The sequence below is a fragment of the Fringilla coelebs genome (assembly GCF_963513975.1).
Source record: "Fringilla coelebs genome assembly, chromosome: Z".
In the NCBI taxonomy this organism is placed as follows: Eukaryota; Metazoa; Chordata; class Aves; order Passeriformes; family Fringillidae; genus Fringilla; species Fringilla coelebs.
The window spans coordinates 72,070,383-72,095,378 of NC_140031.1; the positions used below are offsets into that span (position 1 = coordinate 72,070,383).

The 24,996-nt window shown below is 45.4% G+C and overlaps 1 protein-coding gene and 1 pseudogene across 2 annotated transcripts in view; one reads left to right on the plus strand and one right to left on the minus strand.

Moving 5' to 3' along the window:
* The first annotated feature begins 1,138 nt into the window (after window positions 1-1,138).
* Window positions 1,139-14,830, plus strand: LOC311165033 (E3 ubiquitin-protein ligase BRE1A-like; annotated as a pseudogene). The gene is made up of 17 exons: window positions 1,139-1,267; window positions 1,384-1,551; window positions 1,668-1,815; window positions 1,946-2,151; window positions 3,418-3,536; window positions 4,362-4,520; window positions 4,757-4,834; window positions 5,155-5,293; window positions 6,547-6,716; window positions 6,912-7,047; window positions 7,713-7,834; window positions 8,145-8,533; window positions 9,101-9,215; window positions 10,496-10,639; window positions 11,572-11,784; window positions 13,681-13,806; window positions 14,780-14,830. The product of its transcript is annotated as an E3 ubiquitin-protein ligase BRE1A-like (transcript).
* Window positions 14,831-17,721: 2,891 nt separating this feature from the next.
* GRIN3A (glutamate ionotropic receptor NMDA type subunit 3A) overlaps window positions 17,722-24,996 on the minus strand; it is a gene marked incomplete at its 5' end in the record, with an annotated part of 68,451 nt that continues 61,176 nt past the window's right edge. The window contains 3 exons of the mRNA XM_084225264.1: window positions 17,722-19,161; window positions 22,491-22,564; window positions 23,306-23,470. Of these exons, the coding sequence (XP_084081390.1) occupies window positions 18,825-19,161; window positions 22,491-22,564; window positions 23,306-23,470 (576 nt within the window). The 3' untranslated portion in view covers window positions 17,722-18,824. The remainder of the gene's footprint in view (window positions 19,162-22,490; window positions 22,565-23,305; window positions 23,471-24,996) is intronic.

The window sequence follows — 24,996 nt, forward strand, 5'->3', positions numbered from 1 at the left end:
AGAGCATGTTCTAGATGTATGGTTAATTCATGCTATAAGTAAGTATGTGTGTGTATAAAATATTACATGAATCCACTGTGTGCCCTTGACCACTCTGGCTGGGAGCATAGTCCTATTTTTATTCAATCAGTTCCCAGACCTAAAGATAATATCAAGTCCTTAGCTTAAGAATAAAGCCTTCCTGGGCCATGAACGTCATCTTCCTTGAGATGATTAAGCCTTTCAGGAGAAAGGGAGCCAGGAAGAGATTACGTCAGTCATCCCGAAGCACCTGAAAGCTGTACAGACATGAGGCATGCCTTTTGGTATGGACTCAGTTATACATATGAAGAAACACAAGGGACATCCTGTTATTCAGGCCTCAGGGAAAATATTGGGGATATAAGCGGAGGTCGGGGTGAACCACCGGGGAGATGCTGACACACTGTCAGTCAGATCCAGGTTCACCCAGCGCCAAATTCCGGAATTGACGCTGTCTTGGCTGTGGCGGATTTTTGATAATTTGTAATTAATATAATAAATCTTTGACAATTTTTTTTTTTAATTTGGCTGTGGATTCAATAATTTATAACAAGCGTGATAAGGTACAGTGCTTCAATTTTGACATTACAGAGCAGTGGATATTTTCCCCATCACTGCTTGCAGTGCAGATCCTGCTGGTGTCTTTTACTGCTAATGTTGGACCAGAATATGTGAGTCAGCACAGGCTGGCACAATCTCCCAGTTAGAGCACAAGAAGTAGATTTGTTTCTGTTACTTTGCTTCTTGTGGGATCCTCAAAGCAGCAGCTGGGCAGAGGTGCAGTATTAGAGATGTGTGCACCCTTTAAGTCAGCCTGTGCCAGAGGATCACTGGCTTGTCAAGGGTTATTCCCAGCTGCAAGGTGACTTTAGTGATTTACAGTCCTCCTTACCTGTCTTCTACTTTTAATCCATTCCTTCCAACGAATATTTTTCAAGATCTTTCTGGTTCCATGATCTTCTCTGTTTTGGGCATTTTGTTACTGTGATGCATCACCATGTTAAAAACCCCAAATCAAATTGACTGTGTGGATGTGTATTTGGCGTTTTTTTTGATAGTGTTCTTTAATGTTCAGGAAGAACTTGGGGAAGGTGGGAATCTGTACACTTCAGCCACCATGTCTGGAATTGGCAATAAAGGGACAGCTGGAGAGCCTGGCCCTTCTGCACCTCCGGAGAAGAAGGCAGGGGTTGAAGATTCAGGCACCACTGTAGAGACCATTAAACTTGGTGGTGTTTCTTCAACGGTATGTCTTCCTTGCATACCCCTACTCCATCTTTTGGTTTTTTTCATCTGGAGGCAGAAATGTCTCTGGGGTCAGGATGAGCCCTTCAGTGACCTGGCCTGTGTGCCTGTGCCCAGGAGGAGCTGGACATCCGGACCCTGCAGACCAAGAACCGGAAGCTGGCAGAGATGCTCGACCAGCGCCAGGCCATTGAAGAGGAGCTGCGGGAGCACACTGAGAAGCTGGAGCGTCAGCAGGCCACCAACAATGCCTCTCTGCTGATCATCAACTGCTACTGGAATCAGGTTGGTTACAGCTTCTGTTACTTCATACACAGTTTTCTTGTCTCCCTGTACCAATGCACTCCTTTTGTTCACATCCATGCTTTATCTTGTCTTGCCTTGCCTGTCCCATCATTCAGTTTGATGAAAATATCCGCATCATCCTTAAACACTTTGACCTGGGCCAAGGTCTTGGAGACCTTTTGTGTGAAAGAAAAGCACTGGTGGTGCCAGAACCTGAACCAGACTCTGACAGTAATCAGGAGCGCAAAGATGAGAGGGAGCGAGGTGAGGCACCTGTCTGGGGACAGTGGGTAAGGTGGATTTCATCTGTGGACAAGGCTGATGTCTATTTCTAAAGGCTGACAGAATTTTTTTTTTTTGTGATTGTAAAGAGCAGTGATATGCTACCTTCTAGAACTCACTTTTTTCCACCTCTTTATGTTCCCGGGGGAAGGACTGGAGCCAGCATTCTCCTTCCTGGCCACTCTAGCCAGCAGTATGAGTGAGGAGATAGAATCTTAGCTGCAGGAGCGTGTGGAGTCCTCCCACTGTGCTGTTGTCCAGATTATGACAAGCTGCAGGAGAAGGTGGATGTGCTGTCTCATGAGCTGAATAGTGGAGGTATGACCAAGGTGACAGGTATTTAAGAATGCTTATCTGCCCCCACCTTAGACCTGATCCTGCATTGTAGACATTGAGGTCTAGTCCTTTTCAAGTGCATTTATTTTCCAAAATGAATTTGTTTGGCTTTCCAAACTCTTGTTATCAAAACCTCTTCTAAAGGACCATGTGCCAGAAGTGCATTGTATCTCTGTATTTGAATGCTGAGGGCTCTGCCCAGCATGTTGGGTAAGAAGCAGCTTGTTTCTGCCAGTACTGTGTTCATGTGCCTGAGAAGTCAGAGAGCAGTTGAACCTTCTCAGCCAGGTATCCTCAGCCACCACATAAAAGGTTTCATGCTTACAAGTGAAGAAGTGAAATCAGCATTGTGAACTGATGGTGGACTCCCTCTCCTTTGCGGTTTAGTAGAAGGGGTAGGAATAACAAGCTGCTCAGTTTCTACTGAGTCCTGAGCAAAACTGTACCCATCTCATGGCGTGGTGTACTTAGTGTAGCTGTCGGTTTTGAACATAGCAGAGTCTGCAGAGAAAGCCAAATGACCATATTCTAAAAATTAATGTAGCAGATTCACTTTAGACTCAGATGACTGTTGAAAAAACATCATTAGCTTAAGGTTAAAATTTTAATATTTTGAAAGAAACCTTGGGTAGAATATCAGCTCATGCTTGGTGTGCCTTTTGTGTGCTCTGACCCAGCCTGGTGTTGGTGTAGGGAAGTGTTGCTGTCCTTGGCTGGCAGTCATAAACTGTAGTAGCTTTGACACTGGTGCCATGTGAGCCTGCCCTCAGGTGCTCTAGTTTCACCTGTCACCCTGGTATTGTGGTTGTCACATGGTGTCATGGTGTGTTGGCCTGGTGTGTCAGCCTGGGCCACCTGTCTCTGCAGGTTTATGCATGAATTTGGGCAGCATTCAGGTGTCCCTGGTTCCAAGGGCATGCTCTGGGTTGCTGGCACAGACACAGCTGAAATGATCTCTGGTGTGAGGGGATGACCCCGGGTCAAAAATGGGCAGCACTGTTAAACTGCAGAGCCTTTTGCTTATGGAGTACAGGTCAAAGCTCTCTATGGATGGAGATCAGGCCCTCAGGAAACACCTGTGGCAGAGGTAAATTAAACTGAAGTTAGACCCAGAAATCTCCATTTCTCTTTTCTTATTTCTCTCTTTGCTGTTCAGGAATTAAAACAAATTTTCCTTGGTTTAATTCCTGCTGTTCAGAAATTAAAACTAGATTTCCATTAATTTCCTTTTCTTTGTGCACCTTTCAGATATTTCACTGATGGAAGAAGCGGTAGTGGAGCTGAATACCTACCTGTCACATGAGAATGGACGGCTGCAGGAACTGGCTGATGTTCTTCAGGAGAAGCAGAGTGTCATGTCTCAGGAGGTATAAATAGGAGACAGAAAGAAATCTGCTTTGGGGTCCTGCTTACCATAATTTATGGTTCCCATAGATTGGAAGGCAGTTCATTTCCTTGGAGAGGCACAGGAGGAGCATGGATTGAAAGTTACAAAAAGCGTTGTCGTTGTGGAGAGCTGTACATCGATTTTCTGTATAAATCAGATTGATTTGCTTGTTACATCACTAAAAGAAAGGATATAAATAAGTCAGTGAACTGAATGGATTTAACTTTTAAAGAAGAGGGGAGAGTAGAGAAACTGGGGCCTGTGATGCTGAGGTGGCTGTGTAGACACCTGGAACAGTCAAGGTGACATCCCTGTCATTCTCAGTTCCTTGGTTTCTCTGTGTAATTTGACAGTGTAATGATATCAGTTACAGCATGATCCCAGCTGTTAAAGGATTCACATTAGTAGCAGCATGTATTTGAGAGATTTCAGTTCATTTAAAAATTGTGTTTATGCTGGTCTTGCTCAGCATCAGACCTCTGAGCACTTAGGTGCTCTGTGGAGTAGATGGACATAGGAATTGAAAAGATTAAAATCCAAAAAAGCTTTGAATCAGCTGAGGTGGCTGCCTCTGTATTCTGCCAGGTATTACCAGCTTCCGGCTCTTTCTCCATTTTCAGTTTTGTCTGAATTTTGTTGCTGTCTTGAGATTTAGCCAGTGTAAAATTCAGTTCATGGAATAGTCTGTCACCACAGCAAAAGATGAAAAGCACATGATGTGAATAAGAGAAAAATGACTCCTGAGCAGCATCAGGAAAAGTTGGTTCTATGCAGTGTGCTGGCTGAAGCACTCCTTTGATTGCAGTTCTCCAAGCTGCAAGAGAGGGTGGAGACAGCAGAATCCCGGGTGTCTGTCCTGGAGACCATGATTGATGATCTTCAGTGGGACATTGACAAGATCTGCAATAGAGAGCAGAGGCTCAACCGCCACCTGGCCGACGGACGGAATGGACAGACGGACGCAGTAAGTGCTGGCCAGGAGACCTGGGAAGGGGGGGTGGTGGTGGATGACTGTGTGACATCCTCTCTGGGACTCTGCTGTGTGACATCCTCTCTGGGATTCTGCTGTGGGACATCCTCTCTGGGACTCTGCTGGGAGAGCTGAGAACCTGCAGTGTTCCTTCTTTGGTCCTGGACCTGCTGCATCACTCTTGTTGATATTTCATTGGGTCTTGAGGAAATCTCTTGCATTTTTTGCAGGTAAATTCCAAAGGCTACAAGGTGTATGGAGCTGGGAGCATCCTCTATGGGGGAACAATCACCGTTAATGCCCGCAAGGTGAGCTCAGGAGCTTAGTTGTGGGTGAGGGGAAGAATAAATTCAAGAAGAACAAGGGCCACAATTTGAACAGAATTTAGATACTTTTTTAGATAATTTTTAGATCCTGTGCCACAAAGCTGGGTGACTCTGGGCAAGCCATTTTGTCTGTATATGAGTTTTCTACTTAAGAAACACCTGGTGGAATTAGACTCTGTCTGGCTTGGTCAAGTTACCTGACTGCTCAGTCTGTAGCTGCTGTTACTGCATGAACAGATAGTTCATTAGCACTCTTGGGAGACATATTAGCAGTAGGCTTTGCAAGCAGTTTATCCCAAGAGTTTGAGGAGATGAATGCAGAGCTGGAAGAAAATAAAGAGCTTGCTGGGAATCACCTTAATGAATTGGAGGAGCTACGTCAGGATCTTGAGGAAGTAACCACACAGAATGAAAAGCTCAAGGTGAGACATCTGCAGCTGTGTGAGGATGAAGGTGTTCTGTGGGATGGGCTGCTGTCAGCTTTGCAGCACAGTGCTGTGCTGTGTCTGCAGAAAACGTCATTGCAGTGTCTGTTCTGAGGCTGCTCCTTAGCTGTGTGACACTTTGCTCCAGGTGAAATTGAGCGAGTCCGTGGCTCCACTTGCAGCTCAGTGCGTTGGTGACACCGTGTGACCACCACTGGAAATTGTAATGGCTTCCTGCCCTTTTCCTGTCACATTCTGGTCTTTTGAGTCCATTTTAACTATGTCTGGTTAAAACTGTTTTCACCTCTAGTGATCCCTCCTCCACCTTCCCCACATTCCCCACACCCTGTGCAAGTGGAAACCAGAGAACAGAAACAATCAGGGAATTTTTGTGGGGAGAGAGGCTCTTGAAAGAGTCAAAGAATTTCTGTCCTTTCCACTGTGGGGGATAGGAAACATAGGAAACAGCCCATGAGTTTGTGATGTTTTAAAGGTGGTAGCAGAAGAAGCTGTGGCTCTGTGATAGATGAGTATATGGTGGGGAGAATAATACAAATTTCATCTTAGTGGTCAGTGCCAGTTATAACAAATGTCTGTCTCGATAACCTAAATCCCAAGGTGCTGGAAACTGTCTTGAGGCACCTCTGAATTCTGTTTATCCACAAGAGTTTGTTAGAGAGAAGTGGTCTTTAGCTTACAACTTCTTTTTCCCCTCTAATTACTTCTTAGCTGAATGCATGTATATATCTGTCTGTTTCTTTGATGCTAGTCACAATCATTTGCTAGCTATCTTTATAGAGAGAATTCAGTTCTGTACCTCGGGGTTTTATAAAATTTCTCTTTCTGTCAGTCATTGTGTCTTACTGGTAGAAGGCTAACATAATGCCTACTTGCATGTGCATTTTCTCTGTTCTCTCATACTTTTTTATGTGTCCATCTTTACTCGTCTAGGTGATTATGATTTATCATGATTTTCCAAGTTCATATCTTTGAGAGAAACTATTTCAGGACCCAAGAGTCAAAAACTTCTGTCATGTGGTTGTGTGAGAGAAGCAGCCTAGTGCACTAAGAGAACACAGACACTTTTTAGGACTGGTACTGAATCATATCACTTGGACCTACTTCACAGCAGTGCTATTCAAGTTCTACCTCTGTCTTTGCTTGTGGTAGCTCGATTTATTATTCTGTCTTGAGAGACAGAAACCAAATGCAAAGGCAAGGAGATAAATTTTGCTTTTTGTGGCATTTTCTTGTGTCCCAACCAGGCAGGACAGGCAGTGGAAGAGGCTGTGAAGGAGACCCCAGAGTATCGCTGCATGCAGTCCCAGTTTTCTGTTTTGTACAACGAGGGTCTGCAGCTGAAGGCACACCTTGACGGGGCCCGCACGCTGCTCCACGGCACCCGCGCCACGCACCAGCGCCAGGTGGAGCTGATCGAGGTAACACCTCTGCTCCCCCAGCCTGGGAGCTCTGTTGTGCCACCAGCCATCACGGCTGGGTCTGTGTGCCTCTGCAAATGCTCAGGAAATAAACATTTCTGGTAATAATTCAGGCTCTGGTGGTACCTGATACTGATGAGGTGAGAGATACTCCAGGATCAAAGCACTGAGTTCTGTTTCCTTTTTGTTCCTCAGAGGGATGAGGTCAGCCTTCACAAGAAGCTACGCACTGAGGTGATTCAGCTGGAGGACACCCTGGCACAAGCCCGCAAAGAGTATGAGATGTTGGGGATAGAGTTTGAACAGAGACTTGCTGCCAATGAGCAAGCAGGTATGGTGTTCTGCTGTGCCTAAAACAAACACCACCTACCCACCAATGCCCATTAGGGGCTACAGTGCACAGGGACACATGGGTTGATTCTTTTTACTGTTAAGTACTTGTTCTGGCAGGTCTCCTCATCTCAACAAACAAAGCTCTTCATCTGTTTTATTCGGAGGCCAGTTCCATGTTATCTGACTTCTTTCATAAGATGCTGCATAATAGATATATTTTGCTAATGATTTGGTTTATGAGAGGGTATTTTGCATTATTAAAAATTACTTGTTGGGGGACCATTAATTTCCAAATCTGTAAGGACGATCTAGATAGCAAAGCCGTATTTCTTAAATTTCATCAGAGGAAATAAAGTACTTCTGAAGTAGCATTTAATTGGGATTTTTTTTGTAACAGGACACATTTCCCTTAGGATCATGGGTACAAAAAGAATGTTAAATGGGAAATTAGAATTGTGATTTTGCAAGGACTTATGGTTGAGTATAAAACTGGCATGACTTTCCTTCTGCAAATGTTTTGTGTTGCTCTGTTATGTGGCAGAATGGTGATAGTCTTATTTTGTTCTTTGTCATTGTCACTTAGCTTGTTCTCCATCTCCATGAAAGTTCTCAAGAAGGCTGACAGAAGTGTGGTTTGTTGCAGAGGGGTTTCTGTTTTTGCAGGCCCCATTCATCGGGAGATGTGTCACCTCATCAGCAGCCTCCAGAATCACAACCACCAGCTGAAGGGAGAGGTGCTGAGATACAAGTGCAAACTGAAAGAGGCCCAGTCTGACCTGAGCAAGGTAACAGAGCAGGAGATGCCAGAAAAGAGGGGAAAGTGCTTAGGAGAAGGGGGAATGCTGTCACCCTTGCCAGGAATGCCAGCCGTTCTGATACGCTGTGCAGGATGCAGTGACATTTTCTGTGGAGCTCTGCGCTCTGCTGCTTCCTTTGACCAAAAGAATGCTCCTCCTTTGTAGCTGTGTAGTGCTCCATGAAAAGGGGGCATGGAAACATGGATCTGGAAAGAAAAGGGAGAAGGGGTAAGGAAGACTCCTGGCTAAGAATTAAATGTTTGTTTTCTTGGTCATCTCTCTTGCTGCTCCACGCCAGATCCGCTCTCGCAGTGGCAGTGCTCTCCTCCAGTCCCAGTCCAGCACTGAAGACACAAAGGAGGAACCTGCAGAGATCAAGCAGGAGCCTGATGATCCTTCTGCCCAAGTGACTGTTCCCAAGGCTGCTTCTGAAGATGTTAATGAGATGAAGGCCAGGCGAGATGAAGAGGAACGGGAGCGGGAGAGACGGGAAAGGGAGAGGGAACGAGAGAAGGAAAAGGAGAAGGAGAAAAAGTGAAACAAAAGGAAAAGGAGCGAGAGTGGGAAAAGCAGAACCAGGAGGAATCAGAGAATGAGAGAGAGAGTCCAAAGAGAAGGAAAAGGGAAGCATGAAGATGGAAGAAAGAAGGAGGCTGAAGTGATCAAGCAGCTGAAGGCTGAGCTCAAGTAAGAGTTCCTGTTTCTCCCTTTCCTGTGGGAGCAGTGCCCAAGCCTGGGGTGTTCACGTAGTCTTGCTTTTACGGGATCAGCCTCACTGGAGTTTGGAACTAAGAGAGTTTCTTTACACCCTCTGTATCTGATTGTGATGTGGTCAGTGAAGTAGCCTAAAGCATGAATTACCAAAGCGGATACTTCATGGTGTGGGTCATGTAATGTTGATTTGTTGCTGTCATAACCATAGCATAGAAGTTCACAGCAGCAGATTGTTAATAGAGGACACAGCAGTGTTCCCACTCCTACATGGTTCCCAAAGCAGAGGTGGATAGTTTGTAGCTTACTGTTAGGGTACCTATTTAATCTCCAGCTCACTTTTTGCATTTCAACCCATGTGCCTGAGCATGTTTTATTTCTAGCCTGTATTCAGCTGCTGTTCTATATTACCAGGCTAAGATGACCCAAGGATGACTCTGTATCCATGTGGGAGAAGAGAGAATATTGCCAGGCTGTGGTGCTGGCTGTGTAACAGTGGCTTTGCTGCTGTGTTCTCACTGTGGTCTGTCTCCCTTTCTCCAGGAAGGCCCAGGAGAGCCAGAAGGAGATGAAACTGTTGCTAGATACGTATTTCTCTGCCCCCAAAGAGCAGAGAGACAAAGTGTAGCTGATGGCAGCTGAGAAGGCAAAAGATGAGATATTTCTAATTTCTCTTCCTTTTTTCTTTTTAATGTGCTACTTAAACTTCTTTTCAGATATTCTGCGGCAGAACCGTGTTGTTTCTCTCCTCAGAGCTGAGGATTGTCTTCTCAGCTTTGTCACTTAGATATTGGAATGGTCTGGAGATAAACAGGGACTAGTTGCTAGTGCAGGCACACACACAGAGCAGTCTGTAGGTTCATAAGCACAGACCCATTTGCAGATCCCTTCAGTTGCAGCATGTCCCTCTCTTTGGGACCCCTGTGGTTCCAAACCCCTCTTGCCTTCTTCACAAGCAGGTCTCACCTATAGGTAGCATTCCTCTGTGCAGCACACACACATGGGGTAAATTGTTAGATTACATGGTGATACTTAGGAAAATGTGTAATGAAAAGATACAAGAAGATAGGACAGGACAGGCTGTGATGATCATAGGCAAGGCTGAGCCAGACAGATGTGTACTGACTGCCCGTATTTTCCATGGGACTGGCTCCTTTTATACCCTTCTCTGTCTAGCCCCAATTTGTTCATCCTTAGTCTCCATTTTCCTGTACATTGCTCTGGATTTGAGCAGGTCTTGATTGCCACAGCTATCCCAGTTCAGGAGCCATTCCTGCTTTACAGTGTCATCAGTTACAAAGTCCCAGCTGATCTTCCTTGAGGTGGTTCCTGTAGTTTCTTGGAATCTGTTGTGACTGGAGAGGTTTGTTTCCTCTCTTTGTATTTGTTTTGTCAGGCTTGTGTCTCTGTATATTTTATTTTGGGTTTTCTTCTTCTCCCACACTCAGATAACCTTGATGGAGTAAACATTTTTACACTCCTGTGTGCTCTCATCAGTTAGTGTGACTGACCAGTTTTCATTCTCATCACTGCATTCCATACCATTTGTCTGCCAAATTTGTATCTCTGTATGTTTTATTTTACTTCCTCCTTTTCCTGTTATCTCCTCCTTGTATGGAAGAAGGTCCTTGACAGATGGCCTTCAAGGAGCAGATGCTCTCTGAGCACATATCCATACATGTACAATTGCAAGAGACTGATGTTCCTACTCTGATAAAAGATGCTGTGAAATTTTATAAGGGGTGAAGTCAAGATCTTGGGCCTGCAGCCCATCTCAATGGTACATCTGCCTGTAATACTCTGTCAAAACAACCTGGGTTTTTTTGCCATGCTTTGAAGGCAGTCCTGAGTGTTTCAGAGAATTTTGGAGAAAACAGGCTCTGAACAATGCTCAGGGCATATCTTGTGTTTAGTGTTGTTTCTGGTTGGTTCTTGCAGCTTGAAGAACTGAGGCAGAGGGTGAAAGAATTGGAGGACAAGGAGGGAAAGGAGAATAATGAGGATGAGGATGCCCTCTGCAAGATCCGAGCAGTGGAAGAACAGATTGAATATTTACAGAAGAAACTTGCCATGGCTAAGCAGGTGAGAAATTCCTGATGAGTTCTCTTTCAGCTGGGGCAACTGGAGGAGCTGCCTTCAGGTTACATCCAGGAAGAGAGAAGGAATTTATATCTGTGTGGGCCAGAGATGGGAGTTTGGTGCTTGTGTACCAAAGGGGAAGAAAACTGAGCAAGCAAAAGAACCACCAGCAAAATAACCTCCTCCACCCTCAGCTCTGGGATGTCACAGACAGGCCATGGTGGGAAATGTTTGATAGCAATTAAACATTAAAGAAACAGTTAAACATGTGGCCTTGGTGAAGCACACAGAGGAGAATTGGCTTTATCACCATTAGGGGAAGAGATTATACAATTTCTTTTTAAGAGTTACTGCCTCCTCAGTTCATCTATTGAATATGTTTGCATGAAGTGGTACATACCTTCTGCTAAAAAAGGCTCAATCCAATGAGAGAGCAGAACCACCTCAGCAGGGTGGAGGCAAGCCAGTGAATTGACATGTGCTTTCTTAGAATCTGGATTGTTATTGTAGAACAGAACTGCTCTACCTTGTCAGTGCTGAAGTGGCCAAAGTGAGTTTAAGGAGTTTGGCCAACTCTGTTAGTTGGAAGCTGTTGAGCTGTCCACAGGTAGAATTTTTGGCCTGGTGTATCTGGCAGCTGTTCAGCTGCTGGGAATTGGGTGTTGGTTTCTGCCCAGCTCTGGCAACGACTCTGTCAAACCTGATTCTGCCAGACAAGTGACAGGTGACCATCTTTTCTCTGCACCTTCAGAGTATCTCCACTGTGGTGCAGACTTGTAGGGAATGCATTTTTCTGGTTGTTGGGATAATGGTGTTCCCTGACACCAAGAATCTTCCTCCATCTTTGCTAGGTTTGGTGTCTCTGAATAAAATGTTCAGGCTCACTCTAGGGGGTCCAGGGCACAGTTTGGCCGGAGTCTGTGATTCTTTTGCAGGAGGAAGAGGCCCTGCTGTCAGAAATGGATGTCACAGGCCAAGCCTTTGAAGACATGCCAGAGCAGAACACCCGCCTGATGCAGCAGCTGTGGGAGAAGGATGATGCCAACTTCAAACTGATGTCAGAACGTATCAAGTCCAACCAGATCCATAAGCTGCTGAAAGAGGAAAAGGAGGAGCTAGCAGACCAAGTTCTGACACTGAAAACACAGGTAATAGGGAAAAATGAGAGGGGACAAGAGAGCTGGTGGGGAGGTGGAGGTGTGGGTTATCTGTTTTAGGCGGCTGCACACAACGATTTGCTCTCTCCCCCCCTGAGGGAAAGGGGAAAGAATCAGGAGGGACAAAGTGAGAAAACAGGTGAGCTGAAGAAAGGCAGTTGAACAGTTAAAGCAGAGATGTCCATACAAACAAAACAAGAAATTAATTAATAGGTTACTTCCTGGGGCAGGCAGGAGTTGAGCCATCTCCAGGAAGGCAGAGCTTCATCAGGCCTTATTGTTATTTAATAAATGCTGCAGCTCTGAACATCCTCTTCTTCTTCATCCACTTCCTTCTTTCCACCAGCTGATATGCTGAGCACAGCATTGTAGGGTATGGAACATCCCTTGGGGCCAGCTGGATCAGCTGTCCTGGCATCCCAGCTTCTAGGGCACCCTCAGCCTACCTGCTGGTGGGCAGCATTAGACACAGAAGGTCTTGTGCTGTGTAAGTACTGCTCAGCAGCAGCTAAAACAGTGCTGTGTTACTGACAGTGTTTTGCTCCAAAATGCAAAACATAGCAGCATGGGAGCTGCTCTGAAAAGAATTAACTGTCCTCACCAGAATCAGTCGAGGATGGAGTGTTCCTCTCACGAGCTTGGGAATGCATCAGGATTCAAAGGGGGCTGTTATTGTAGGAAACTGAGGCTGCTGTATGAGCATTACAAAGTCCCACAGGTTCACTGCTATGGAGAGCAGATGGGTGAGGAAAAGTGGGAAGTCCTTTTCCTGTTGGGGTGGTACTTCTGCCTGTAGCTGTATATATTGGTAAGAAGCAGGAGGAGTTGGAAACCATGATTCAGTCTGAACTACCTCAGACATGGGCACAGGCTGGGAGAGGAAAGCACTGAGAGCACCGGAGCAGAGGAGGACTTGTGGATTCTGGTGGATGAGAGGCTGGACCTGACCCAGCAGCACACGCTGGGAGCCCAGAAAGCCAACTGCATCCTGGGCTGCATCCAAAGCAGCATGGGCAGCAGGCTGAGGGAGGGGATTCTGCCCCTCTGCTCTGCCCTTGTGAGAGCCCAGCTGCAGTGCTGCATCCAGCTCTGGGGTCCTCAGCACAGGAAAGACACATGGCTTGGAGGGAGTCTATAGGAGCCTGTAAAGATGATGAGAAGAACTGAGCACCTCTGCTACAAGAAAAGGCTGGGAGAGCTGGGCCTGTTCAGCTTGGAGAAGAGAAGACTCAGGGGAGACTTCACTGCAGCCTTCCAGTACCTGAAGGGGGCTTAGAAAAGTGAGGGAGAGGAACTTTTAATGAGCATACAATTACAGGACAAGAGGCAGTGGTTTTAAACTGAAAGAGGGCAGGCTTATATTAGATGTTAGGAAGAAATTCTTCACTTAGAGGGTGGTGAGGCACTGCTAGTGGCTGCCCAAAGAAGTTGTGGATGCCCCATCCCTGGAAGTGTTCAAGGCCAGGCTTGGATGGGGCTTTGAGAAACATGCCCTAGTGGAAGTTAGCCCAGGGAGTCTGGGACTAGACGATATTTAAGGTCCTTCCAATCCAGGCCATTCTATGACCCTGTATCCTGTCATCCTTGGAACCACTGTGAAACTGTTCACTGCCTTACAGCAAGTCTTTAAGCCACTGCCCAAAAATTAAGACATCTTGGTGGCAAATATTTGACTCCTAACTTTTAAAATGTTGACCAGAGAGATGTGGGTACAGCTCTCTGGATACAGGCACTGCTGTTCAGGGAGAAAAAGGCAAGCTGAAGGTGTGCTCCCTGGTGATGGGAAAGCAGGGGTAGTTTTATCCCAGCAGCTGGAATGACAGCTCTGAAGACCCACAGAGCATGCATTCCTTGATTCCTTCTGTTCCCTCTCTGTCCCTTTCCAAGGTGGATGCCCAGCTGCAGGTGGTACGTAAGCTGGAGGAGAAGGAACACTTAGTGCAGAGCAGCATTGGAAGTGGAGAGAAGGAGCTGGGGCTGCGAACGCAGGCCCTGGAGATGAACAAACGCAAGGTGAGCGATGCCTTCCTTTCCTCTTGGGCCGTCAGGGGGAGCTGCTGCCCTGTGGAAGGCTCTGAGCTCTCACTGGCATTACAGAACCTGGTATTCCCTGGTTTTGGATGAGTGTACCAGCAGGCTGAGGAGTCCTGGAGAGAATTATGATTAAAGTACTGGAGACTGATGTTTTGCTTTGATAAGGAGAAGCAGGTTATACATTTTTCTGTGTAACGTGTGGTGAAGAAAGAGACAGCAGCCAGATGAACTGGAGTCAGAGCTTTTGTAGCAAAGATGTTGAAAGCAAAAGGAAATACAGCTGGGGAATGTGAACTTTTAACAAATTCCTAAGATCAGTAATGTAGGTGTGTAAAATAAGACTAAGTCTTATGCTGCCCTTGTTGTTAAAGTTTAGTAGAAATGCAGAAATTACATTAAAACAGGCAGAAAGGAAAGCAGGAATATCACTGTGAAGAGGAGCTGGGGAGAATTCAGCAGAGTCACCTGTGCTTAGTATGACAATTCATGGTATTTAGGGCATTTGGTTATAAAGTCCAAAGAGAGCTGGTGAAGAGAGAAGATTATTAGAAACAGGTATCTTGCAGTTCTATCTATTAACAGCTATAGAACTGCCTCTGAACACTTTAAGAGAGAAGATGTGGAAGCTGGAAGGCTGAAAATACCTTAAGAAGAGATTTGGATGATCACTGGTGTTTTTCTAAGTGATGTGCTTTGCAGCATGCCAAGGTTTGGCTCTGCCCAAAGGAATCTTGAAGCTAAATGATTAGAACTTGTTGATAATAAGGTAAAAACAAGGGACTAGAAACCACTAGAGCTGTGCGTGTGTGTCTGTGTGTGTCTGTGTGTCCGTGTGTCTGTGTGTCTGTGTGTGTGTGTCTGTGTGTGTGTGTCTGTGTGTGTCTGTGCGTGTGTGTCTGTGTGTGTCTGTGTGTGTCTGTGTGTCTGTGTGTCTGTGTGTGTCTGCCCCAAGTGCAACACGGCCTTTGGGGCCAATGACTTCCACAGGATCCACATTGGCTGAGACCCTCTCAGAGCCCCCGCTGGTGCCAAGCCAGCTTCCCTCCCTCCCTCCCTCCCTCCCTCCCTCCCTCCCTCCCTCCCTCCCTCCCTCCCTCCCTCCCTCCCTCCCTCCCTCCCTCCCTCCCTCCCTCCCTCCCTCCCTCCCTCCCTTGTCTTCTGCTGCCTGAACTGCAGTGTCTCCTGGGAGGGGCCTTCAGGGTCTCAAAAGAAACACACTCTGGATCTTGCTTCCTTTCTTGGTCCTGTCTCTTTGGTCTTGCCCTCGGTTTTTGTGTGTTCTTCGTGCCTGAGAGGAAATTTCCCGTCCCTTGCTTTCACACTGCCGAGGTGGGAACATGCAGCTGAAGTGCTGCCTTGGTGGGATGGAAGCTGAGCTGCAGCAGAGATTAGTGAGAGCTTCATTTGAGGCCTCTGCTAATTAAATCCCATCAAGGAATGGCACTGCTCCTGAGAGGGAACAGTTTCCCAATTAACAGGCCCAACAGAGGCCAGGGAAATGAATCCATAGACTCAGTGGAGCAGCAACTCCTTAGGTACCATGTATCATCCTGAGCCAGGGCAAGAACCCGTGAGGGCTGGTGCACTAGGAAACCCTTGCCCAAACAAACACATCTAAATATCCAGAAGGGGAGAAAGGAGAGATCTTGGAGACCCTTAGAAAATGCCATTCCACTGACGAGCCCTGGTTGAGGTGCTCACCTTCCCCTAGGCTGAGGCATTGTTGTCACTGTCCTCAGAAAAGGACTTTCCGTGTTCCTTTGCTGCAGCTTTACCACAAAGGATCTTGTTATGCACAAATTCTTACTAAAGCTGTTGTTTGGTTTATTTTTCTGGTTCTCCTGCCTCTGGTACTGTCTGTTCTCCCATCCTTTGCCCTGCCCAGTTGTTGGAAACTTTTCTCACAAGCTTTAAACTGCAGTAGAGACGTGTGATTTCTTCCTTCCTCTCTTTTCAAAATATGCTCAGCTACAGAAACTTTTGTCCCTTTGGCAGTATCCCCAGCTTATTCCTGACACAACAGGAGGGCCAGGATGCTGCATTTTGTCGTGGCTGCTGAGAATTTTGGCAGGGGTGTCATGTGGCTTGGAGTGGTGTAGTGTTTCCCCTGTAAACCTAATGTGCATGGAAGGTGCAGCTGTCAGAGGTTTGTCTCATGGGTGTCCCTTCCCTGAAACATGGAATCTCCTGCCTTCCTCCATCCCCTCCCTGCAGCAAATACCAGGTACAAAGTGAAAGGAGTTCATCACAGGCTCTTATACTATTCATTATATGAATAAAGCCTTGTAAATGATGAGGAATCCTGAAAACTGAGAAGGAACACGGCATCCTGCCTTTCCAAGGGGAACCTGGGCTGCTGAGAGCTCCTGCCATGGTGTAAGAGCTGTTAGAAGGAATGAGAGTAGAACCCGCTCCCCTTTCCCTGGAAGTTGCTCCTGGGATTACAGGTTTTGGCAGCAAGTTGGCTAAAGAATGGTGTGGTAATGCTGCTGGTAGATTTTGGGGAACAAATGCTTCTTCATCACAACAAGGACCTGGCTGATGAACAAACTGTCTGCATCTTCAAACAGCTTTGCTACAGCAGCAAGAGTTCCTTTTACAGCTGTGAGCAGCAACCTGAACAGCCCCAGCAGAGCTGCAAAGCCCCTCTGTCCATCCCCAGTCTCTCTTGTATCACCTTTCTACTGAATTGAACTCAGTGTGCACTCTGCCCAGGTTGGCTTCCCTCTGCTCTTGGCAGGAAATGGATACTTCAAACAATCTGCATTGGTTTCACAGAGGAGTTTTTAGAAACTCCTGTCCTCCCTTAACAGGAAAAATGTGTTGGTTTTGTTCTAAAGTAACAGCTTATTTCAAGCTCATTTCTCAAATAACTGAGTTTCTCTGTGCTTTTAATTAAACCACTGAGAAACAGAATGTATGGAAATAATTAAAATTTATCAGGACTAGTAAGTATTGGGGCAAAAAGTAAAGTGGTGATGGTATTCTTTATGAAAACGTTCTCTAAATTCAGTGTCTTAGGCAAGAAAGAAAAGCCTCGTCTCCAGTCTCCCGTGCACCTTCTGCCACAGCAGATCCTCCCCTCTGCTGCAGTCTGCAGGCACTGGTGTGCCTGTGGTGCTCCCCTTCCCACAGCAATCTCCTGTCTCCAAAGCATCAGGCTGGAGCAGTGGCTGAACAAGAAAATAACATGCCAAAATATGTCTCTGTTGGGCAGCAGTAACTTGGGTCTTTTCTGAAAAGACACAGTTGGCGGTGCAGTAATTCACAGGCAATCCCTATTCTGCATTTGACATGGGAGGAGCTCCTCAGACAACCACCAGAAATAACACTTGCTTAACAGTAGCTATTAGGTGGTTGACATTTTTCCGTTTATATTTTTGCTCTTAAATGAAATCAGATTTGTTGAAGGATTTGGTTTTTGGAGCTTTGAAGCAAAACATATTTGTTTAAGATATGATTAACATTTTCATTCTGGGCTCATGTGTGTAGAGATAAGGACATAAAAGCCTTCATAAAAATACTTATAAAATTGGACTGAAATATTCTTTCCTGGTGTTTTAACGAAAATAACAATATTCTTCTGTTCTAAACAAGTGATGTTGGAGGTTGTGAGGTACCAGATGCTACACAAAGGAAAAGCTCTCTATAGAAATCTGATTATCTAAAGGGGAGAGGGAGGGGAAGGGAAGGCAACAAAAGTAATGGAGAACACTCCGGGCAACCCCTGCAGGTGACTGGAGGTGCAGGGAGGGTAAAATTACTTTGGTGATTTATCTGGGAGACCATAGTTAAAAGACAGCGTTACAAACTTTCTTTTTCTCTGTAATTTGGGATGTGTTGAGAAGTGGTTTTTAAAAATTAGTAGAAACCCTATTTAAAAAACACAGTCAGTTGGGTTGATGCAGTGTTTATTCAGATGCTGAACAGCTTACCCTTCCTTCCCCTCATCACCCACAAGGGAGAGCTCCATTCAAGTACATTGCCTCTGAAACCACAATTCTCATTCTTCATCCACAGGGTGGTTTTGGTGACTCCTTTTGGTTTGGATGGGACCTTGGTATCTGAATAAATCATGGTTCAGAGCCCCTTTAGTCACCTCATCTGTGAGAAAGGACCTTATTGTCATCTTAAGACAGAGAATATTAAGGGAGTAGTTTCACACTGGCAAATATTTCACTTTTTGAGGTAAATACTGATTTACAGTAGTGCCCCCTCTCCTTCTCATCCTTGTCCTGTGCCACTGTGAATCCATCCCTTCAGCTGTCAGTGCAGTGTTTGCACGGCTTCTCCCTGGGAGGGGGTGGAAGCCCAGCCTAGGCTCACAGGCAGACAGAAGTGATGGTTTGGTTTTTGCCAAGTTATTTTAAGCTGGGTGAGTTCCTTCACCACAGCCTCAGAGCAGCCACACCTCCATTTGTGCTGACAGAGCTGAGGGAGGGAATGGTGCGTGGTGGGTTTGCCACCGGGAATTTGTCTTGTGAGCCTGTGCCAGGAGGGAAGGGACTGCCAACACAGAACAGCACCTGCCATAAAGAGGCATCCGTGAGGAGCCTTCACATGAACAGAGACTAGACCCACACAGAACACAACAAAAATGTACCAACAAAGGGACATACTGCCAATGAATAGTTTAAACCTTTTTTTTTTGGTATCTTTTTCTTTTTTTTTTTTAAATTAATGCACAGAAAGGGCTAAAAAAGTGAAACCTCACTGTACTGTGAAGTGGAGAAACGAGGAACTCTCATTGGGATGCTCCTTGTCTCTCCAGTCCCTTGGGAATGGCTGGTGTTTTTCAGGAGAATAAGAAACTTGCTGTGAAAGGAGGAGAACTCAGGAGGGTGGCAGTGGCTGTGGGCTGCTGCAATTCTGCTCTCCTGAAGAGCTTATTGCCTGGTTTATTTTTGCACCCCTTTCTGGCATTACAAAAGTGTGTTACAAATTTTACAGAGGAAGGGGAGAAAGGAAGAAAAGGGGAAGGGCACAGATATGCTGGCCTAGGGCTCTGCAGTTCTGTTTGTCCGTGCATACTCTTCCAGCTCTGATTTCCTGTCCATGGCAAGTTGCAGCTCCTGCTTGATGACTTCGATCTGCTTCTCCAGCTCTGTCAGCTCTTGCAGCACCGAGGTCCTCGCAGTGTTGAGAGACTCTGCTTTCCCGTTGGTGGTCAAGGAAGGTGGAGTCTCTCTCCTGCCCTGTGGCAGGGGGATCTCCTGGTGCTGATGGACTGTCACCTCATTTTGCCCCTCATCGGTGCAGATGTATTTTTTTCGGTGGCAGTTGCCCAGGTTGGCTGTGTTCCACACTGCATGCTGGCTGTTCCCCACGTGGGCCCTGAACAGAGAGAGGAGAGTTAACACCACATCAGAGCCTGTTTTTGTCTGTGTGCAGACCTCCACTTTGAGCCATCCTAGTGGAAAAATATAAGGCTGCAGTTGCATGTTACATAGAAATATTATTCCTTTATCCCTGAAATTATGTTTTCTTGCAAAGCACAAATCATGAATTTAAATTACTAAATATTTGCGATTTAACCATAGCAGAGGCTAGAACAGAACCCTGAATGTAATCTTTCCCAAAACTTTTTTCAGTAATGAAATTATTCAGCTGCAGCTCAGGAAAATCCGAGTCCTTCAAAGCCTCTGAAATCTTTTGTGGTTGCAATGTGCAAGCTTATTACAGTGTTAGTCCTTTGTGTGTTACTAGTCTGTCCTGGCTTGGGCATTTGCTCTCATAGAGAAGGAAAGAGACTGCCTAGAGCTGCTGTGGAGAGCTGAAGGGGGAAACATTGTCCCTTAGTCTTGAAGTCTTGTTGGGGAGCTGCTTGTGCTCTGGGGGACGGACACCAGTGATGTTTATCCAAGCCTTGCAGGTTCATTGCTGAGCTTCCTGACACACCACAGAGACTTTGGGGTTGTCGTATTGGCAAACAAATTTCAGTCTGGGGACTTTTGGAAATGCTTCAATTACTCTTTCTATTTTTTTGCTTTCCACCAGAAATATTGTCATCATCTATCGCTTCCAGAGATTCTTTTCCTACTTTTTGGGGAACTTCCTTTTGCTGCTCTCCCAGATCAGGCCAATTCCCAGGGCTCCTTCCCAAACTGAGGTGTAGCCCATGGCCTCCACTCTCCAGCTGGAACAGAAGGAAGCACAGAGGTTGCTCTTGTGGGAGAGGAGCTTCTCTTTCCTGCCTGCTTTCCCTTTGGGACAGGTGGGTGTGTGCTCATTTGATAAAGGCAGGTTTAAACTCTGAAGCAGTTGTGTTTCAAACTGCTCCCTCCTCAAGCTCTTCTGTGGGCATCCTTGGACAAAAGGCCTCTTGGTGGGAGCTCCCCGTGGGCAGGTTAAGAAAGAAGGTTGATATTTCAGGGTTGTGACTGCTGAAAACAGTTGGTTGAAGGGGTGGATATTTTTCTCACCTGCCCGCCATACAGGAACTTGAAAAGTGAAAATTTTGTTCAAGAGGTGGCAATTGGGGGTGTTTTGCAAGAGATGGGCTGGCAGAGAGGAGAGGCTGGAGGGGAGGTTTCAGGCAGGAGCAGCAGCCCCTGCCTGGATCATGCTCCAGAGATCTCAGGGAATTCCAGCAGGGATGTGTATATAGAGTTGTTTATTTTTGTGCAGATCAGCTATATTCTCATATTTCAAAATAAAACATGAGAAGACTTAAAGTCTGGGCAGTTGATTTTAACAAATGCCAGTCCACAGTTAGCACCCCAGTTTCACCAAGTCAATAAACCATTTAAAATTGGGCTACTGATGCCGAGCAGCTTTTGTAGTTTTGGTGACCTTAAGAAACCCAACTGATTTTCCTCCATGAGGATACCAGCAGTAGCATGATGCCAATTTTTTCCACCTCTTTTCTGTATCTTTGGTGCTTTTAAGTGTTCCTCAGGGCTCAGCAGGAATGAAAGCACGTGTGATAATGTAAGATATTTGAGAGCTCTGTGTTGTGCTGATGCCTCAGGTTTTAGCTTTTATATTTTTCAGATTCTGTTCTGCTTTAGGGTGTAAGTCTAGGCTTCATTTTAGGGGATTGTAAGCTGTCTTCACAAAATAGGTAGACAAAACAATTCCTTCTCCATCTGGGGACCAAGGACAGCCAATCCAGACCTCGGGCCCAAGAGCATAAACAACAGTGCACTGAAGAGAGAAAACAAGAAGGATGGGAGTTCATGGGCTAAAGTTGTAATTGGACAATTAGCTCCAATATGCTAATGGACTGAAACTTATAAAAGTATGAGAGTGGTCCATTTTCGTGGCCATTTTGGGTTGTGCTGCCCAAGGTGGATGTGTTGGAGGCCTCTTAATAAATACCTGCTTTATTCTTTAGCTCTGTCTGGTCTCTTTTCTAGGTCAGCCTTCACAAGGTATCAGTGCCTTGCCACATGAGCGTTCATGACAAGCTGGACATCCCACTTGTGGCTCTGTCCATTTGAATTCATCCCAATTCTGTGCAAACAGCAGCCCTGAGATGCTGAGAAGAGCAAGCACAGTGGGTGGGTGTGCATGCACGCAGCCGGGGGCTGACTGCTGTGTGGGCAGAAGGTTTTGGACTGCTGTACATCTTCACTCTCCCGAGTTGGAAGATTATTTGCATGGATCTTTTTCTTAGCCATTGCCTGGGGGGCTTATGCACCATCTGCCCCTGTTCCACCCAACAAGGAGGGTGCAGCAGGAGGAAAAATTTGCAGCACTCATGGCCTCTCCTGCTGCTCACAGATCAAAAGCCAGGAGTGGCTGTGTGCAAGGAGGTTCCATACATGGTGTTCTTTGATAAGATGAAGGAATGAACATAGGAGATCAATTGCAGGCATTTTTAGACACTTGCGTGTATAAAGGTGGCTTAGGAGCTTAGAGATCCTTACTCATTTATATTTGCTGCCTTTAGAAGAGGAATATCAAAGAAACACAACATACATTGACAGCTGAGGGTTTCAGTCAGGCCAAACATCCAGGAACATTCTGAAAGACCTTTTGTATTCTATACTCTGAGCCTGAACTTCTCTGCAGAGAAGCAGTGCTGCTGTCTGTGTCCTTAGGGAGTGCACCAGTAGGACCGAGTTTCTGAGCACGTGCACAGTTCCAAGAAATGCCTTGTGCCCCTGGAAGCTGCCCATCCCATTGACTCCTCTGCAGAAGACACAGGCTATGCATACAAGGCCAAGTTGTTACCCAGGTCTTTTTCCCTCAGGACTTGTTAGACACAATATTTTTTCAAAGGACTGCATTTGCCTCTCCTCAGCTTTCTCATTTAAAGAAGAGAGCTGAAGGAGTTCCAGGCATGTGAGTGCCTGATCTCTCTTTCCCTCTGAAGGCTCTGCCTCTCAGAGCCCCGGTGACCTGCCAGCGCTTCGGCACTGGAATCATTCATTCCCTAAACTTCATTCCCTAAACACAAGTGGGCTTCAACTGCAAAGCCTCTCTTTGCAATGGGAATTTTTTTTTATCAGGTGCATGCAAAATCATGAAAGAACAAGATTTCTAGATTTAATACTAGAAAAAATCATTAATTTCTGCCTCCCTCATCTGTCACTTCTATCTTGTTTCCTTTTTTTTATTCTATTACCTTTGGGGCATAACTATATATCCAAACAGAAGGCATTTAATTTCAAAGTAATTTTTATTGTTTGTGTTTTAAGGCACGGAGAACTTCCTACCTCTTTTCTACTCGTTTTTTCTTAGGCTGATGTTTTTCCTCAATAAATGAACTGTTCAGAGCACGATGTAATCTCTGGAGGAAAAAGAGGAACATAAATTAGTAAAAGTGAGATTAAAAATGGCTCCACAAATAGGTAAACAATTTGGGCTTTGTCTGATGGACCTGAGCATAAATTATCTTGCACATTGAAGGATACAAGCAATTGTCTGTGCTTTGTCATTACAACAGATTTATTTTCCCGTACTTTCTCAAAGAAGGGCAAGGTGAAAAGTTGATTAATAGTTTGGGAACAATCCTTGGAGTTAAATTAAATTTAAAAGATTTCTTCCTCTGTGCTGTTTTAAAGCAATGGAAGTTCTTCCCTTTTGTGCCTTTTGCTGTAAAGTAACTTCTTCCTTTAGAGCAAACACCCAGAAAAATTCTGTCCCATTAGTTTCTCTAGAATAATGAGGGAGGTTACCCAGCATTTCCTGCATGCCTCACAGGTTTGGGAACCTGTAACAGTGAGATGAAATGTTCTGGTTTGCCAGTTCAGGATAACAACACTGTTGCTTCCGTCATCCAGAAGAGCTGAGCTGTGAGGCTGCAAGTGCAAATGGAGGGTGTCCCTCTGTAAGCTTTGCAACTGAATATTTAAATAATTTCCTCTGTGCTTCCCATTCTATCCTTAGGTCAGCCTCTTCAAGCTCCAGAAGCTGCTGTCACCATACAAATGCCAACTGTCAGTGCTCTTACAACATTTCATACCTAGTTCTTGTCCAGGCTTTCTTAGTCAGCCACACAACTTTCACAGGGTCCCTTCAGAACACATACCTGACTGGTGTGGAGCCAGTACTTCATCTTGGATTTCTTCTTGATTCGTGGCAGGACCAGTCTGTACACGATGTGTTCCCCGATGGTGGTGAGAATGGACAAGCCAAAGCCAACGCACAGCATCACGAAGAGCCCTGAGAAATGCTTTATCCCCATCTGCAGTGTCTGTGAATAAAATCAAAAGGAAAAGTTGAGGCAGGAGATTGTTAGTGTGCTGAAGCAGAGGCTTTGTTTTTCATGTGGAAATGTGGGCTGAGTACAAGAGTGGTGAAATAATTCAGAATAGTATGGACAGAGTTCACAGCAAAGCCTTTCTGTGCTGCTTTGTGTTCAGCCAGAGCAAAGGATCTGTCATGGGAAGAAAATCAGCCAAACACCAGGGAATTTGAGCCATTCCCCTAATGAGGTGGAGTGCTAAACATGTGCAAGAATACGGTGTTTGCAGTGTCACTGCATTTGTAAAAGCAACTACTGCTTGATAGAATGTAGTCAATGAACTGTAAAGCAAGTCCCACATCAGCAGTGAGCTACTGTTCTATGAGTGTTCGTATTTTCAGGGAATTGATTGTGAACTTTCCCTTTTTGCACTTTACCCTTGATGGAGGGTCATGGAGAAAATGTGAAATAAGTAGCACAAACATGGCACCCCTCCATGCCCTACATTAACAGGACTAAAACTGTTTGTTAGGAACCCTGACTGCAGCTATGGAAAACAGGAACACTCACACCTTTTTCTGCCAACCCACCCTTTTCATGTAGGATAGGAAGCCTTTAATTAATTTGTCCTATTGGCATTAATCATGTTTGAACACCAAGAAACTGTGTAGAGCAGAAATCTGTACCACAGATACCTGCACTGCAATGTGGGGTTAGGTGTGCATGTATACCTTTATTCTCAGGCCTCCATAACTAACTTTAAAAATAACTAAAATCCCTTGTGGAAAATTACTATGGAAATATTTCCAGGAATACAAAATCCAGTTGTGTCTTTCTATTAAAAACAATGTTACTCACCAAGTAAATGAAAAAAAAAAAAAAAAAAAGGAGTAGAGTTTAGGAAGGGTTGTATGTCACCTGCAATGCTGCTACCCTGGACCTGTTGTGTTCCTTGTGTTCACTTGCTCCATGGGCAGGGGTGGGGATTGTGCTTTATTATGAGTATTTCCATAAGTTGGAAAAAGAAACTGGAATTAGTGAAAATATGCATCACAGAATATGTGTGAAGTCTTGTTCTAAGGCCATTTTAAGCCACAGAGCTCGTAACTGATGAGTCCACTGAACCTGAGGGCTTGGAAGTCCCTCTGGGTACTTTGGTTGGGTGACTGTGAGCTGTATTTCTCTCTTCTGGTTTGCATATTGATTTCTGGTTTGCACAGAAAACTGCTCTTTAGAACACAATGGTATGAGATAGCATATCATGGGTTTTTTACAAGAACAGAGCTGCAGCAATCTAGCAGAGTGAGAACTTTCCCATGCTGGCACTGGACTCTTGTTTTGGGGATCCTCTGCCAAAATCAACCTCCTTGTCCCGAAGCACACTGAGCAGAACTTTCGAGACGAGAATTTTTGTACCAGTGAATAAACACTTCAAGGGTGTTGAAGAGTCTAATGGAGGTGTAAAAGCAATTTCTAAAGAAACTGCAGCCTGGAAATCATAAGAAAGCCATAGCAAAATGGCTCTGGGGTAGAAG